At 41.1% G+C, this 18599-nt stretch overlaps 2 protein-coding genes and 1 long non-coding RNA gene across 4 annotated transcripts in view; 1 reads left to right on the forward strand and 2 right to left on the reverse strand.

Annotated features, from left to right (window-relative positions):
- ptpa (protein phosphatase 2 phosphatase activator) overlaps positions 1-18599 on the reverse strand; it is a 67322-nt gene that overhangs the window by 19395 nt on the left and 29328 nt on the right. Inside the window, exon 1 of one of the 2 annotated variants that reach the window (XM_079656758.1) lies at positions 220-312. The exons of the other annotated variant lie outside the window; for it this stretch is intronic. Coding sequence (XP_079512884.1) covers positions 220-283 — 64 coding nt within the window. The 5' untranslated portion in view covers positions 284-312. Of the gene's footprint in view, positions 1-219; positions 313-18599 lie in introns of those variants that run through there. 2 annotated transcript variants of the gene reach the window in all.
- Positions 8608-12685, forward strand: LOC307023468. The gene is made up of 3 exons (XR_013803712.1): positions 8608-8766; positions 10377-10428; positions 10583-12685. It is a non-coding gene; the product is annotated as an uncharacterized lncRNA (long non-coding RNA).
- Positions 14856-18341, reverse strand: LOC307024683 (uncharacterized protein). Its single transcript, XM_079659007.1, has 2 exons — positions 17877-18341; positions 14856-17518 (listed from the first exon to the last, which is right to left on the reverse strand). Exons 1-2 carry the CDS (start codon positions 18271-18273, stop codon positions 15408-15410), a joined length of 2508 nt encoding a protein of 835 aa, XP_079515133.1. The 5' UTR covers positions 18274-18341; the 3' UTR covers positions 14856-15407.

Here is an 18599-nt window from a genome sequence, read left to right on the forward strand (position 1 = left end):
AATGAAAATGAGTATAAAAGAGCCCCTTTAAGTTATGCAGAATGTAACGTCGTATGGTGCGCTAGGAGCGATATGCCTTTTGGACGCATTTAAAACCCCTTAAAAGTTCATTCGTTCACTCTCACATGTTGCAGTGTGGAGTACCTGCTAATAAGCGTCCAACACAAGACAGTAAGTGGTAGAGAAGATGCTAATGCTAATGTGAATCGTTGTGTTTACCTGACTGCTGCTCTGCTTCCGCCATGGTGAGGCTAACAGTCTCCTTCGCGGGTTTCGGGTACATTTAAAAACAACCGCAGCTCACTACTGCCCCCCGCTGGTTGGAAAATAAATTACGTCACAGGTTCTGTAGCTCATACTTTTTTGTTCTACTACTTTCTCCCTGTTGTTACGGGGGGGGGGGGGGGGGGGGGGCAGGAGCTCAAGTGAGAAAAAGGGCACTTCCCATAATAATTTATAAAAAAAAATGTAAAACAAAAAGTTAAATATAGTTGCACATCTCTTACTTAGGCTACTGACCAATTTATTTTAATGCCCTCACACTCACGCAATTGTTTAATACTCAACAGGATTCTACAAAATAATCAGTTAACACAGAGACAATGGTCTTCTTTAGTATTCACTAAGCACAAGAGCAGACAACAAACTAGTACAAGTAATAGTTATTAAATGAGCAGCCAACAATCACAATTATGATGTTACTGTGGACATTACAGGCAAAAAGATAGTTATTTCTGAATTCATCTATAGATATGAAGCTAATCTACATTTAAACATAACATTTCAAAGGAAAATACTGACTTGACGTAAGTAACTATCTGGGCAAGTTGTGAGGTGCTATGTTTTTATTTGTATTTTTTTTATTCTTTTCACCTGCAATGCCTTGGTAACTGCATGCACATTTGCGCATTTTAACTAGCCCTAGTTAACGCCTAATTTGCATATCAATGTGGCGATTGTGATTAGATACACATTTTACTGTATTCACCTGTGAATACCTTGAGCTAACTTATCCATTGGCTATAGCCTACCCTAGTTAACTATTTGTTTTTGTCTTGTGGCTTATTAGCTGTAAACTCGATGCACTGGCAGTTTAGTCATTTGTTCATCTCCACTCGCCTTCAAACAGGCCAAGAAAAGCCGGCATAACATGGGACTGTAAGGTGGGAGGTGCTGCTACCTGTCTGTCTGAAGGGACAGTAAGGTGGGAGGTGCTGCTACCTGTCTGTCTGAAGGGACTGTAAGGTGGGAGGTGCTTCTACCTGTCTTTCTGAAGGGACCGTAAAGTGGGAGGTGCTGCTACCTGTCTGTCTGAAGGGACAGTAAGGTGGGAGGTGCTGCTACCTGTCTGTCTGAAGGGACTGTAAAGTGGGAGGTGCTGCTACCTGTCTTTCTGAAGGGACTGTAAGGTGGGAGGTGCTGCTACCTGTCTGTCTGAAGGGACAGTAAGGTGGGAGGTGCTGCTACCTGTCTGTCTGAAGGGACTATGGGAGGTGCTGCTACCTGTCTTTCTGAAGGGACAGTAAAGTGGGAGGTGCTGCTACCTGTCTGTCTGAAGGGACAGTAAGGTGGGAGGTGCTGCTACCTGTCTGTCTGAAGGGACTGTGGGAGGTGCTGCTACCTGTCTTTCTGAAGGGACTGTAAAGTGGGAGGTGCTGCTACCTGTCTTTCTGAAGGGACTGTAAAGTGGGAGGTGCTGCTACCTGTCTGTGTGAAGGGACTGTAAAGTGGGAGGTGCTGCTACCTGTCTTTCTGAAGGGACAGTAAAGTGGGAGGTGCTGCTACCTGTCTCTCTGAAGGGACAGTAAGGTGGGAGGTGCTGCTACCTGTCTGTCTGAACGGACAGTAAGGTGGGAGGTGCTGCTACCTGTCTTTCTGAAGGGACTGTAAAGGGGGAGGTGCTGCTACCTGTCTGTGTGAAGGGACAGTAAGGTGGGAGGTGCTGCTACCTGTCTGTCTGAAGGGACTGTGGGAGGTGCTGCTACCTGTCTTTCTGAAGGGACTGTAAAGTGGGAGGTGCTGCTACCTGTCTGTGTGAAGGGACTGTAAAGTGGGAGGTGCTGCTACCTGTCTTTCTGAAGGGACAGTAAAGTGGGAGGTGCTGCTACCTGTCTTTCTGAAGGGACAGTAAAGTGGGAGGTGCTGCTACCTGTCTGTCTGAAGGGACTGTAAAGTGGGAGGTGCTGCTACCTGTCTGTCTGAAGGGACAGTAAGGTGGGAGGTGCTGCTACCTGTCAGTCTGAAGGGACTGTAAAGGGGGAGGTGCTGCTACCTGTCTGTGTGAAGGGACTGTAAAGTGGGAGGTGCTGCTACCTGTCTTTCTGAAGGGACAGTAAAGTGGGAGGTGCTGCTACCTGTCTTTCTGAAGGGACAGTAAAGTGGGAGGTGCTGCTACCTGTCTGTCTGAAGGGACTGTAAAGTGGGAGGTGCTGCTACCTGTCTGTCTGAAGGGACAGTAACGGTACGTCTACACTACAGGCATCAAAAAATGCTTTCAACGCTTCGCCCATTCACTTGAATGGGGTGACGTAGAAGATTTTGAATCTTCGCCGAACTGCATTGTGGGGAGCATGGCATGGCTTTGCAAGCATCACGAGCATCTATCGGCATCAAAAGTTGAACAATGTTCAACTTTTGAGGCTCGATGCTTGGCATCAGCCAATCAAATTCCGTTTATGCAAATCCCGCCAGTGCAAGCTCAGCCAATCCAACCGCGTGCAAGCTGGGAGAGCCAGACCGCAGTTCATTTCCTCATATTCCAAACGAGATATTACGGTAGCAAATCACCCGGTTCTTTACGACCGGAACTATTTACCGGGATACAAACCGGAGGAACCAGGCATGGAGGGAGGTGGCAGAGACAGTGGGTGAAACTGATAGTTTTTTCGCCTGTTTGGAGAGTTTATATCCAGTTTACTTCGTTTTAACATTGCTATTGCTCTGTATGTCGGGGGCGGGAGATTCATGTGATTGGTTGCTCGCAAAAAATCGCCAAGCTTCAGACACGCCCAGCTTCAAGATTTTTTCATGCCTGTAGTGTAGATGGGCCGTAAGGTGGGAGGTGCTGCTACCTGTCTGTCTGAAGGGACTGTAAAGGGGGAGGTGCTGCTACCTGTCTGTCTGAAGGGACAGTAAAGTGGGAGGTGCTGCTACCTGTCTGTCTGAAGGGACAGTAAGGTGGGAGGTGCTGCTACCTGTCTGTCTGAAGGGACTGTAAAGGGGGAGGTGCTGCTACCTGTCTGTGTGAAGGGACTGTAAAGTGGGAGGTGCTGCTACCTGTCTGTCTGAAGGGACTGTGGGAGGTGCTGCTACCTGTCTGTCTGAAGGGACTGTAAAGTGGGAGGTGCTGCTACCTGTCTGTCTGAAGGGACAGTAAGGTGGGAGGTGCTGCTACCTGTCTGTCTGAAGGGACTGTAAAGGGGGAGGTGCTGCTACCTGTCTGTGTGAAGGGACTGTAAAGTGGGAGGTGCTGCTACCTGTCTGTCTGAAGTGACAGTAAAGTGGGAGGTGCTGCTACCTGTCTGTCTGAAGGGACTGTAAGGTGGGAGGTAGGGCTGTGCAATTAATCGTATTTTAATCGCGATTAAGATTATGGCTTGCGACGATTATGAAAACAGCATAATTGACAAAATAAGATTATTTTGCTGGGTGCGCTTTCGCCCCTCCCTAAAAGCCCACTCGGCCACGTGGGAGTGACATGTGTTGTGAGTGTTCAGCGCGAGCGAAGATGTCAGAACAAGAGCAGCAACTCGTTAAAAATAAGGGTTGCGGGGAGATTCCCAGTCGATCGCGAGATGTGTCTAAAAATAGAACAACAATATTCTGTTTTATCATTAATGTCCTGTAACATAATCCTCCTGTGCCAGAATAATGCACTTGAACGCATCAAAGCTTTGTGATTGGCCGGCGTCACCCCATGTGTCGGGGCGTGGCTGTTGGGCAGTGGACTAGGCTTGTTTGAGACAAGCGAGACCTGCGCAGACCTGCGCAATTTCGATCAACGTCTTGCTAGTGCGTTGCATGATGGTTAGTCATTTTGTCCGATTTGCTCTGGAGGCTCGCCTACATGAGACGTTGAAATCTCGCGAGACAAAGACGCCCGCAGCCTTGAGAGCGAGGCGGTGCAGTTCCTCTCCACGGGCTGCGGAAGCGAAATGCTTGATGGGAAACGACTCGCTGGTATCTCGAGCTGAGTGCTCATTGGTGGTTTTTACCACGTGCTGCTGATGAAGCTCTCCAATTGGCTCGGCAAAAGTTTGTTTTTGTTTTGTGTCAGTTTTACGTCGCCCCCTCCATTAACATTTGTCATCATTGTTCCACAATGTTTATCATCATGAAATTAATATTTATATATGTTATACTATACTTGCATTGCTTACCGTTTTCATACTTTATATATCTTAGCATATTCATACACACTGTTCATACTGCTCACAGGCTGCTGTGTATATCTAGTGTATTCATACCCCTCACTGTTTATTCATCATTCAATTCGTTCTATATTTTATTCTGTAGATTGTGTACATTACTTTTCACTTTACTGCTTGTTGCACTCCTGGTTGGAAGCTAAACTGCATTTCGTTGTCTCAGTACCTGTAATCTGTGCAATAACAATATAGTTTAATCTAATCTTGAGCAGGAACAAATGTATTTACTTAGTACATATCTGACATTAACGATTAAACACATGTGTGCATTCTTTATAAATGCAAACTTAGTCAAGCCGACTCCAGAGGTGGCGGTATGCACCTTAAAGTTGTTTGCAATCCGCCAAAAAACCGAGAGAAGAAGAAGAAGAAGAAGAAGAAGAAGAAGAAGAAGAAGAAGAAGAAGAAGAAGTAGATAAAGAAGAAGAAGAAGCAGACTCGGAGCTGTCCGACTTCAGGCGAGCTTTTTGAGACCTCCCCCGGCTGCGATCGGCTATTCTCGTCTACTTTCGAGGCGAGCTGCATCGCGTCTCAAACAAGCCTCGCTGATGTTGTCCGTGTCAACAGGAGTTACAGTCCGCACACACACAAGACTGCATTTATGGCAGAAGCAAAAGAGCCCAAAATATATAATTTTCACTCCGAGTGGGAGGATGATTATTTGTTTATCTATTCCAATTCAAAGTCCTTCTGCAATGCGAGTGTGGCTTTATCGAAGAAGGGTAATTTAGGAGCGTCATTTCAAAATAGTGCACAAAAGCTACGAGACGGAATTCCCTCTTAATCCTGCCCTACACTCCCAAAAGGGGAGGGCCCTGAAAGGACAGCTAAATCCACAGCAGTCCATTTTCACCCGGTCCAACAACAAGAGCAAGGCTGCTAGCATAGCATCTTATCGTGTCAGTCACGTTCTTACGAAACACATGAAGTCTTTCAAAGACGGAGAAGTTGTGAAAGAAGCATTCCTGGAGGCTGCCGACGCGCTTTTGGGGGACAGTAAAAATAACAGTAGCATTTCAACAGGTTTTTGATATAATAAAAACTCAAGTTAGATACCGTTATAATCAGCAATTTTTAAGTTTGTTTGAACTTACTCATTATAATTATTGTACAAAATGGTATAAGAATGCAAACAATAAGATCTGTTCTATTTAAATTGATTATAGTCTATTATCAATTCAGGTCAAGAAACTAGTGTTGCTTGCATCCTATTTTAAAGGCATTTATTTTTATACTCTACTAAAATGCAGCAAAAAATGGGGTTGATTCTATTAATGATGTCTTTTTTATTGCACTTTGGCAGCAGATTCCTGTGTAGCTTCAGATATGACTTGTCTTATTAGTAAGCCTAATTTATACTTTTGTAGCAACACTATTTGTATATAATGGCAAAGAAAGGGTTCAGAGTCTTTTCTTTTTTTCCTGTGTCATATGTGGCATTACTGCCACAAGTTCCTCTTCAGAGAGGGTCTTCAGTAGGTGGCAATATTGTCACCTGCCTGCGCTCATCTCTGAAACCAGAACATGTAAACAGGCTGGTGTTTCTTGCAAAACATCTTTAAGAGATGAGCAGCCCTACCAGCATTTGCCATGGTGGCCAAAACATTTTTATTTGGTCTTAAATTTTAGTTCAACATTTAATTCCTGTTACTTCTGGACCATGACGGTTGGCCAGCCTTCAACTTTTAACTGAGTGGAATATGTTGAATATGTTTTACCAAAATGTTGGCTATTTAAGGAGTTTTCAGTAGGTTGTGACACTGCACTGCAACATATTTGATTTAATTTATTTTTATTTATCATATTAATATATGTTTAGTATGGTTTTGGAAGTGCGCTCCAACACTGTAAAAAAAAAGTTAGGACAACTCAAAATTTCAAGGCTGGCCAGCCTTCAACACAATATTTTAAAGTTTTGAGGCCAACTCAAATTTGTAAGTTTCTCTTTTCAATTGAGTCAACTAATTATATTTTGTCGAGATAACTCATTCAAATGTTGTACAACTTCAAGTTTGGAGTTCTGCATACTAAAAATGTTAAATAAGTAAAGGTTGTGCTAACTTATTATTTTTGGTTTGGAAAATGTATCTTTCATATTTTTAAAAACTTCTAACTTTGAGCTCCACATACAAATAATTGCATAAAGTGAAAGTTGTGCCAAGTTATTATTTTTGGTCTAGAAAATGTACCTTTCATATGTATATAAACTTCTTATTTTGAGTAGCCTACTACATACTAACAATTCCATTAAGTGAAAGTTGTGCAAAGTTAATATTTTTGTTTCAGAAAATGTATCAAATGTATACAATCTTCAGATTTTTATTACAAACTTAGAATTGCCAACAAATTCTGTTATAAAAATACTGTAAACAAACAAAAACTAAGTTTGTTGAAATTCTTATTCAAATATTAGAAATTCTTAAAACTGTAAACTACTGTATGTTGTGTATCATTCAAGTTGAAATTATTTCCAGTTTGAAAGTGTTGAATTTGCTTGCATTCTGTAGAAACTACAGACAATCAATATATTTAATATATAATTATATACTATGTATATATATAATATATTTAATCGATATATTTCAGATAAAGTAATTTTAGAGGTCATCTTTGCGAGACTTCTAAATAGATGTACAAGTACATTATTTGGAAATTCCTACCGAAAGTTGTATGTTCTGATTGAAACGATTACTTGAATGATACTGAATATGCTAATGTGTAACATTAACTAGACATTGAAAATACACAAATACTAAAACTCTTCCATAAGGCTAGGGTTCATAACAAATGTGGATGAAATCCATAAATGTGCAAACCACCCTTTGAATAAGCCTGCTGTCAAAACAATAGCAGATATGGAATAAAAATGGCAAAGTTATCCAAGTTATAAAACCATCTTCACTAACAGTTACCAAACAACAACAACAACAACGATATTGTAAAAGGAACAACCTTTAAAACGTATCTTTTTAAAAGTTTGTACATATCACAGAAGCTTCCAAAGATCTTGCAAGACATCTTCCAACTCTTCCACTACTTAGTAAAAGCTCATATGGGTCTTTATACAAAAAAAAACAGCTCCATCTTTAAAAAAGCTGCAAGACAACAATTGTGGCAGTAACTAGTCCTTGAAATCTTACAACGACGAGTAGGCAAGCGAGCTTAAGAAAAATTAGGAAAAATGTTAGAATAAAAATGTGCTTGTGCCCTAAGAGTGAGAACATGTCTTTGGAAATGTTGCAAGATGTTCACGTCACTAGATAACATTTTAACTGTAAAGATAAAGAATGTGGGTTATTTGGGTTAGTTAGTAGGTTGGGTTAGTTAGTTGGGTTTTGGGAACTCAATGTTCAAGTCACAAACTGCGGTGAAGGCAGGAAAATTAAATAGGGATATCTTGTAAATCTGTTAAGACTATTTGCCAATGCTCACTTAGATTAAGAGCTTTGTTTTCAAACTCCTGACCCGCTGGGAGCAATTGGTGGAAATTCCCATGAAGATGTGCTGAACAGTGTACTTGTGTTCTTTTGGAAACTCAATGATCAGGGCATAGAGTAGACCAAAAAGGTATACAAATGCAGTTGGGATGTCTGGTAGATCCGAGAGTACAATTGTCTCTTCCAAAACAACAGCAATACTGTGGACCATTTGAGACGAGGTAGGTCCACCATCCTCTACGAGAACAGTGAGGACTCCCATCTTCACACCAGCAGTCTGCTTCTCTTCCGGATCAGTGTCCTGCATGTAGAAAGCAGATAAGCAATTATTATTTACCAAATAAGGATAATATATAACTGCAAATAAAACACTGGTTTGATTGCTCAGCAATGACACAATAATTACTGTTAAACTGTTAACTGTTCTGTTGTACAACTAGTTCACTAGTAGTTATATAGAAGGTATTTATCCTGAGAATCGGGCTTCATCTTCAAAACTGTTTTATCTATGATTATAGGAAAACTTAATAACTGCACTTGTATGACATTAAATGTAGACTTATGGTTAATGGACAACCATAATTTACACACAATCACAGAAATGAATCATGGTAGAGTTTATTTTTAAGCATATAAATCTATTTGATTTTATTTAAATACTCATATTTTTTAAATGTATGTATTGAAATTAATTATAATCTGTATAATTCTGTCAATTCTAAAATATATTAAAAGTAATGACTTAATACATATTAACATGGTTTAAATAATCAAAGCTGTGAAACAAACAAGATTATTTTATTTAAAATGTATGTGATACAACTTGGGGGAAGTGAAATCGGGAAACAGGAAATGACATCCTTATTTTCGGTTGGACCACATGTGGTACCTCAGGCTTAATGGTGAGTAATCCGAGTCATCCTTTGTCTACTTACATCCATCTGTTTATTATTCGTGCAGTTTTTAACATATTAAATTAATATCAATTCATTGATGATCAAATCTACGTAGTTTGTGATGATTGTAAGCAGTTTTATCTTTAGTCCTACTACGTGTTGTGTACCGTTGTTCCGGATCAACTTGTTTCCCGATCAACTCGTTTCAGTGGGGTGCGTGGCTTTCGACTGAAATACACATTTCGATGGCTTTCTTCTGTCGTTTACATAAATCTTTTGGTATATTTGGCTTCTTAGGAACACGTTGATGCACATCCAGTACCAGTGTGTGAGGTTGTGATTACGATGGCGATATCCGGACGCGAACAGCGAGGACTACAACAAGACAAACGAGTTGCTCGAATAAATCATTTAAACCGGTTATTGTTGCCAGACTTATTACGGAATATCGTTGTTAATGTCCAAGTCCATCTGTGTATACCTTCAGACAGCCTCCAAGTGAAGCACACGTTGTTTACTCATGTGTGGGTAGTCTTTCATATTAAACATGATCGCTGGTAGATAGCAACATAAATCGTAACACAATTTAACCTGGGCGGGTCACATTTTAACGTGGGCGGGTCCCAGTTCCCTCGGAGGATCTAAGTTTAACACAGATGAAGACTTCTCCACGCTGCTTTCAAACTGTGAGTAACACCGTGTGCTTCACTTGGAGGCTGTCTGAAGGTATACACAGATGGACTTGGACATTAACAACAATATTCCGTAATAAGTCTGGCAACAATAGCCGGTTTAAATGATTTATTCGAGCAACTCGTTTGTCTAGTTGTAGTCAATCCGGAACACCGGCGCTCGCTAGCTAACGTTAGCTAGCAATTCACTAAACTTGGTGCTCTATGCTGAGTAGGAAAATAATCAATGATTGGCGAATTGAAATGTATTTCATTCAAAGCTTTTCGGGTAGGGGTGCATTTCTTTTAGACACTTTTTTAGATTCAGACAAAAAGTCTAAAGTGTTACATATCTGTGAATATCTCCGAAACGGTTTATTATAGAGATGTGTTTTTGTGTTTGTCCGTCTGTTTACATAGAAATGTTTGAATCTAACTTGTGTCAGTGCATACATTTTCTATATATACATCTTTTTTTTTTACTTCTGGAATGCACTTTTTCAGTTTGTAATCCCGTTGAATCAGTTCAAGTGGCCTTTCTTCTTTTTTTTTGGCGCCGAGAAGCGGAGCCATTTCGGCGCCCATGTTGACCGATTATGTCGTTCGTTTCGGCGTCTGGTCTATTTTGTGCGCGAGCCGCGAGCGATCGTGTCAAACCGGGCAGGAAGTCAAACATAAAACAACGGGGGAATCTGGTCAATTTTCAAAATAAAACACTGCGACTGACAAATACGATTTTGAGTCAATAGGATAAATTCATTCAAAAGAGAAAATTCAAATGGCCTAAAATTTCTGATCTTGCAGAAGGTTGGATGTGTGGGTTTTTCAGTAGTGTTGCAGATTATATTTGCACTTTGAAAACTGATGTTTTTGTAGCCAGGGGTGAGCTTGTTGTTTGTGTGTTAATAACATAACTGACTTATTGTTCTTTGTATTCATTCACAGGTGCTATGTGAATGTGGCCATGCAAATTGTGTGACAGTTCGCTATCTTCCAGGTATGAGTTGATAAAACATTTTAGGCTGAGACATTTCCACCATGGCCGCACATGCCGATGTCCATATGTAGAGTGTCCTTGCTTAGCATTTGGTGGTCAAAGGTCAAGGTTAGAGTGACACAGTTCATTGTTCTCTGTTCCCTCCATCTTTCAGGACATCGAATGCCGTGAGGCCGAGGCAGATGTCGCAGGGACGACCATGGCAATCTACACCGTTCGAGCTGAGAGTGATGATCCTGATGGTCCTGGTGGACGCTTTGCAGATGTCGGTGTGGTCCTGGAAGGGGTCGAAGTTCTTCACAACCTCCAGAGTATCAACCATGCATGCGTGATGCTTTATGGGTTGATCTACGCACTTAATCTAAGCTATCCAAAAAGCTTGAAGAATACATTCGAAGTTTACCAGAAGATCCTGATGGACCTGGAATCGTCCAAGCTTTCCCCCAAAGTACAAGCACTGAAACTCAAATTGCTCAGGTGATTCACACATATCGAACACACAGAAAGCTAGAAACGGCAAGTGCTCAGTCAACACTTCGTTTAACCTTCCTAACTTGCCTCTGTTCTATTAAAGTTAGAAAAACATTTTACATGTCCATCTACAGCAGTAGATGACTTGGTTGAAGAGCTACACGACCTGCTGAATACTGTGTCTGTGTGAAGAGAAGAGGTTTGCTTTAATGTTAATACATTTGTTGAATCAACAAGGTGGTCTGATTGTATGAATCATTCAGATATTGTTGAATGGAAAATAGAAAAAGTAATTGGATATTAATCACAAAAATACATAAATCTAATGCATTTTGATTGAATTTAAGCTGAATTGTTATGTATTTCAAACACATACACATTATTCATCTTGAATAGGTAACCTAATTACTATGTAATTCAAACAAATATACTTAATGTATTCTGAATACATAATCTGATTAATATGCATTTAAATTCAATAAATTATATTAATACTGAATACATAAACCTGGTGAATATGCATTTCAAATGAATAGGCTTTATTACACTGATGCATATGCATCATGTACATTTTATTAGGTAGGTTTATGTTCAAAATATTAAAAAAATGTAATGGAACTTGGCCATGTAAGTATTTTACATAAATCTTAAAAGTTAGGGTTAAATATTTCTGTGAGTGCACCAGGCATTTCAGGAAAAGCTTCTGTGCACTGTCACGGGCAAATAAGGGCAGACCTTCCAGACACATTCTCATTCGTTGCTGTGCAATGTCAGATGTCTGTAAATCAGAAATAAAGAGCATTAGGATTTATGGTTAAAATGAGTGAAAAAAAGTCAGGATCCATTTGTGATTTATTTAAAACGGCAAGTCTTCTCTGAACAAAATAACTTCGCAATAGTTGTTTGAACCTGATGGAAGAGAGATTTAATTATTAAACAGGACTTATCTAAACTTTGTTGATGAGATGAGGTAAAAGTGAAGTAAGTACCAACATGTGATGCTTTTACAAGATAGGACACCCCTTTTAGATATAAATGGATTTTAACCTTTTTAATAACTTTCACATCTATTCTTGAGTTGCGAGAAGTGCATTTTTGAGGCAACAGAAAACTTCACATTTGACATTCAAAATCAAAGATTTTTCTAGTAATTTCTCTAGAAATGTGTCTAGTGAAATGATCTAATTATGTGATACTGAATTTTGGGTTATAAAAAAGGTGTAAACTGTAGTCATCCAGATTAAAACAAATAAACACTTTAAATAATTCATTTTGTGTCTAATGCACCTCCATAAAATAGAAGTTTCACTCTTCAAATAGAATTACTGAAATTATTCAACTTTTCCAGGATATTCTAATTTACTGAGATGCACCTGTTTGTTCTCTTTAAGAATATTGTAAATTATCATTACGACATTAAAGACAAAAGCTACCTGTTCGTCAAAAGAATCCAAGAGGTTTTCCATCCCTTGTCCGAAAGGCTCCTTTCCTGGCTCTATACAGTTTTATCAGTCGAGGACAGTATTCATCCGAGGCTGCTGTAAATGTCGCAAACAGGTCCTTGGTGGTGATTCGAAGGAACTCATAGCAAATCTGTGGTACACAAAAGCAGCATAAAGACAAAAGCATTAATACAATGAATGACAGTTTTTAGTCCTTTCAGAATGACTGTAGAAGCCATTTATATTGATGTTGGCATTTAAGTTTATTTTGTTTGGATTAAGGGTAATGTACTATTTTGAAAAACTGGTACTGTACAACTCAAGAGAATAAAAGTCAAACTTAACTGTAGTCTCTGCCTAAGATCACTCCCACAACTCACCTGTGAATAATGGAAATGGCCACTACAATTACTTTATATTGTTAATCACCGTATCCTAAAAAAAACCTAACCCATTTAACAGTCTGAAGCCGCAGAACACATTTGATAACACAAATCATAAACTAAAGATATAGTTGGTATATTTACAGTCTACAAAAACTACAGCTTGTTGCTTTTATTTAAGAATGGCATTAAAGGCAACTAGGGATGCTCCGATCGCCAATTTTGGGGCCGATCGCCAGAATCAGTATCGGCTGATACCGATCGCCGATCCGAACGAGTGGGCGGGGCCTATGGGGATTTTCCATTTAAAGTGATGTTTAAAACTCAGTTAGTGCTGATTCACTTGTGCTTCCACAAACAACAACAACATCATTATTACATTCAAATGATGTACATTATTCAAGTTTACATTAACTTTGGAGAATAACACGGGAGAAATGAGCGGAAGCGCTCTCTTTTCCACTCGCGCTCTCTTTTCCACTCTCCCTCTCTCCCTCTACAGCCTGTCAGTATCTCATGCAGCTCACTGACCCAGTAATGAGTGACCCGACACTGAATAATAAATATATTTATAACTAGTTTAGCTTGTTCCAGAGGTAGATAAAATAGCTAAGTGCGTTAGGTCTAACTCTTGAGTGTTTCGCTCCGCTCAGCGGTCCGGCGGGCGGAGCTGCAGGATTTCTGCTTCACGTTGCATACCGCTATTTTACTGTCTTTTTCGGACACCTTAAAATAATGCCAGACCGGTGAAGCCATGTTGGCGAGCTTGTTTTGACACAGAGAAAAGTGTCGTGTATTTTACGTCATGCGATCGGCTCTCGCGATCGGCATGTTTAGAGAGCACCGATCGATCGGTAGAGAGTGAGTATCGGCCGATCTCTTGATCGGAGCATCCCTAAAGGAAACCGTTGTTTATTGCTATTTTGTTATAACGAAATAAAACACTAAACTTAGGAGAAAAAATGCTCTGGCATGTGTAGGCAGTCCTAACATTTATTCTCATTCCTCCTCTTTGTGGAATGTAAATAAAATACAAAGTAGCTGACATGTACCTGCAGCCTAATATGGTAAAAAGCATAACAAAAGAAATAAGCCAGTTTGTGTTTATTTAAGTCTTTAAAGAGAGAGAGACAACTGTTAATATTATGAATAACCAGACATGTCACTCTATGGAGCTGTAACACATTATATCTTATTTGTTTTTAAACACACTTTATAGCCGAAATAACCTTGCTGTAGCAACGGCAGATATCAAATTAAGATTAAGTTGGTTTTTCCACAACCTGGCATGAGGGATATAAAATGGGTCCAAAATGATGCTGCCAAAGGGGTTGAAAACATTCATATAGTGGAATATTCCTGGCAGTGAAATGCACTATGGGTGGGAATTTGAAGGGACATTTATATTCGATCCCAAAAAAAAAGATTAATCTAATTGACATATCTTTTATAAAATTAAAATCAATTAAAAAAAACGGCCTATATGAGCCGACATAACGCTGACCTATAATGGCTCGTTTTTGAGCTTTACCAAAAGCCACTGTGTCAAGTGTCCTACTTGGGTTGCCGTCCGGAGTTGTCCAATATGGCGGACCATCTCGCGCATGCGCAGTACAGATCGGGCAGGGGGACGGATCGGGTAGTGACAAGCATGTCGTTGTGTCCCTGGGCAAGACACTTCACCCCAAATTGCTCCTGTGGGGATTGCCCACAGTATTGAGTATGTATACCCTTATAGATGTCATTCTAACAAATGCAGCTCATAAGTATGTGTCTGTTGGTGTTTTTCCTAATGATATCAGTGACCATTGCACTTTTGCTTGCGTTAGGAGCACTAAGTTGCCCAAAGCCAAGGGCCTTATTGTGCTCAGGTGCTGCTTCAAACACTTCTCTGAGCAGGTTTTCCTACACGATCTGGCGGAGGTTAAATGGCACTTCATAGCGTTAATTCCATCTGTCGATGTTGCCGTTCAATTTTTTATTGATCACTTTTTATTGATTATTAATAGACATGCCCCCCTTAGAAAATTCAGAGTTAAGAATAGGAACACTCCATGGTTTACTAGAGAATTATCTGATCTAATTCATGATCGAAATAAGCAATGGTCCTTAGCTAGAAAGTCTAACACTAGCAGAGCTGCCAACATTGTGTTATAGAAAGTAGTAGCATGCCGAGCGGAGGAAGGCAATTTTTTTTCCGGCGGGGGGTCCGAGGTCCGCCGAAGCCCCCAGAATGCCCCCTTATTTCATTTTTACTTTACTTATTTCTATTTATCTTTTGTATTCAACTGTTTCTATTTTACTGTAAATTGTATGTATATATAGTTCCCTATTCCTTTTCCTATCACCCTGCTGCTATAACATGTGCAATTCCCTTACAGGATTAATAAAAGTTATCTTATCAGAAGCCAGAGACTTTACATGCTCTGAGATGCAATCTAGGTCATATTAGGACATGTTTTTCTGCAAAGTAAATTTTTTGTGTATAATTTCTCCTTTTCCCTGTACTGTTGCACACAATTAAACACCAACATACACAAACAAATATTTTTATTAACCGAACAGAATTCATCATGAAACAATACTGAACAATAACACATGAAAAACCTGTACACAGCCTTTTTTAGAACAGAGTTCAACTCAAGGGAACCTTTGGCTGTGACATGACCATCTGATCAACCTCTCACTTTAGATGGTCATAGGTTGCTGACTTGGCCTTGGCAAGAGTTGTCTTGGAGTACGCCTGCTTGTAGCAGACAGACCCCTTTGCCACCATGAATTGTTTGTGGGTAATGAGGTTACTCAGGGTCTCCATTCCCATACTAGGTCTGAACTCCGTTCTGTTTTTTGTGACAAGACTGAAGATGCGTTCGCAGTCTGCATTGGAATGGAAGATGCAGAGGATAGCCAGCATTACCTTGCAGAGTAAAGGGTACTTGAGATGGCCATTTCCATCCTTCAGCTGACTCATCAGGTGCCACTGTGTGTCTGGTCTGTCACAGCTGGTGATGCTTTCTGGCAGAGCATCGGTTTGGTAGGTCATGAATTGACCCTCAAGCTTGTCCATCTCCTCAGCATTCATCTTCAAGCAGGGGAATCTGCCTGTGAAGTACCTCACAGAATTGAACTCTGCGCTGTCCCATGCAGACATGTCAGCCACAGAAGCATTCCGTAACACTGGGTCATCATAGGGAAACTTCTTCACCATGTACTCAACAGCCTTCATGTAGAATGCCCGCACAGCGCTGAAGACCTGGGCCAGCTGCAGCTCCTCAAGCTCAGGGTGATCTGCTATGAAGTCTCTGGTGTTTTGCCCAATGAACAAGGTCTCATTGCTCTTCTGGTTGCTTGGTTCCCTAAATGGTACCTGGTGAACCTTAGCAGCTGCATTGATCACCTGAGGCTTCACAAATCGGTTCAAGAGATTCTTCAGCTGTGTGGTCAAAGTCCTGTGTAGTACTTGTATGCAGGGTTTGTCTAGCTGCAGCAGAGTGTTGGCCTCATCAAATATCGGCAGGACCGCACTCAGAAAGTAGCAGTAAAGATGGAATGTTGGGTCCTGCAGATGTTGACATGCCCTCTGCACTCTCTGTTGTGCCCCTGTCTTGGGCTGAGTGGGTGCAGTGCTAGATGTCTTGGGCTGAGTGGGTGTAGTGGTAGATGTCTTGGGCTGAGTGGGTGCAGTGCTAGATGTCTTGGGCTGAGTGGGTGCAGTGCTAGATGTCTTGGGCTGAGTGGGTGCAGTGCTAGATGTCTTGGGCTGAGTGGGTGCAGTGCTAGATGTCTTGGGCTGAGTGGGTGCAGTGCTAGATGTCTTGGGCCGAGTGGGTGCAGCGCTAGATGTGTTGGGCTTTGCCGTTGCAGTCTTGGGCTGTGTGGTTGCAGCTGCTGGTGTTTTCTTTCCCTGACTGAATTTGGCTAGGTTTTGTTGGCGAAAGAGATAGCCTGCCAAATCAAACTGAGAATTGTCCTTGCTGCCGCTACTGTGGGTTGATGTGTCCTTGCTAACACTGTGGGTGGACTTGTCCTTGCTGCTGCTCTGCGTGGACTTGTCCTTGCTAACACTGTGAGTGGTCTTGTCCTTGCTGCTGCTCTGCGTGGATTTGTTCTTGCTGCTGTGCCCAGACTGTTCTGACTCAAAGTATTGCAGCAATGCAGGCCACTGCTGCAACAACCTGGCGATGCATTTATCTAAAGAGAGCCACCTCGTACTTACATGTTTAACAATCTTTCTCATTTCCACTCCACACAGATCCTGAAATTTCTTCAGTCCCTGTTTCCTCTTGCTGGATTTGTCTAGGTAGAAGTATATGTCCACCAGCAGCTCTTCAATGGACACTGGAAGCTGAGCAGCAGCTTTTTCTGCAGCTAGATGAATTAGATGGCACGGGCATCCCAGCACATATACTGCACTGTTTTTTTTGTTGATGTAGCCTGCCGTGCCAGCTTTGAGTCCCTGCATCACCATGGCATTATCTGCCCCAAAACTCATGCAGTTGTCCCAGGATATGCTACGTTTCTCAAGTTCATTGTCAATGAGTTTGAATATGTTCTGCCCAGTAGATGCCTCATGACACTCTGGCAAAGATAGCAGTACTGTCAGAACACGCCCAAGTCCTCGATCAAAGTACTTCACAACAAGAGGATACAGCTTACAGTCTCCATAGTCAGTGCTCCCATCCGTGGCTAGGGAGTATGGAGCTGTCCTCATTGCCTCCGTGATCACAGACGCATCCTCCTTGGCAAGGGCTCCAACAATGGCGCTGCTCTTTGTGCGACCAGACCCATACTTTCCTGCAATTGCAATCACAAAAATATTGAATTGTATTATCATGATTATACTCTAGATTACACAGAATTGCAGAATTACAATCATGATATTAATCCTCTGTAGAGTAAGTTGGCCTAGGCTATTTTTTTTTCACCTTTACATAAAATGAAAAATGTTTATCAGAATGATACAGTATCAGTATAAATTAGCAATCATTAATTTGCAAGATTTAAATCAGATTATCAACCAGGGCAGTACTGTAACTGTTTTATATAGGCTAGTCTGTACAGATTGTAGAGTGTATTGTGACAGTATACAGATATAAATCTATGCCTATGAATGCTTGAGATGAATTGAGGCTATTTGTCATTTGAGCCTTACCAGCGATTTTCGAGTCCGGAAACATCTTTTTCACCAGTGGCCCGATGTGGTCGGCCACCGCGATCGGGATGTTGTGTTCCACCAGAAAGTCCACAGCGAGCACTTCGGCATTTATGACACTGGTGTCACTGTCAACCGTAAAGAAGCCCGCGATGGGCCTTGTAGCTTCCACTGCCGCCTTGTATGACGTGTGTTTAGCAGTCCTGGTGTGCTTTTCAACGTCGTGTCGGCCCCCATGCCTCACGCTAAAATCTGCCTTACACAACATACAGTAAGCGTGGAAGTCGTCCAGCTTTGACCGGGTGATGGTCGGCCATTCTGCGTTATATTCTAGCTTGAAGCGCTGTTCAGAAATTCGCCGCTTTTTCGGCGGAGGACAAGTACGTTCACCATCCATTTTTGATAGACTTCAACTGACAGCTCGCTCCGCGATTTCGCGGGCATAGTGTATTCACGAATTATCATTGGTCCATTATAAATTAAGATAATAAAAACACAACACATATGTTAAATTATATAATGAAATAAAACAGATATTAATATTTTCTACTTATCTGTGCTATAAATGTAATTTTTGTATGATTCCAATTATCTTAAATAATTTTATAACCAAAATAGCAGAATTTGCTCGTGACCTGTTCAAACCAGTCTATGGTTCAAACAGAGAGGAGACAAGCGGGGTAAGGCAGCAAAGAGCGGCGCCTCACGTCAGATTGAGCAATC

Source organism: Notothenia rossii (genome assembly GCF_949606895.1).
Source record: "Notothenia rossii genome assembly, chromosome: 11".
Taxonomy (NCBI): domain Eukaryota; kingdom Metazoa; phylum Chordata; class Actinopteri; order Perciformes; family Nototheniidae; genus Notothenia; species Notothenia rossii.

Bases quoted from the DNA above. Each gene is read 5' to 3' on its own strand.
- LOC307024683 (XM_079659007.1), bottom strand. From the start codon at position 18,273: ATGGATGGTGAACGTACTTGTCCTCCGCCGAAAAAGCGGCGAATTTCT. The intron at 17,519-17,876 runs GTAAGGCTCAAA...TTGCAATTGCAG, and splicing joins TCCGGACTCGAAAATCGCTG to GAAAGTATGGGTCTGGTCGC.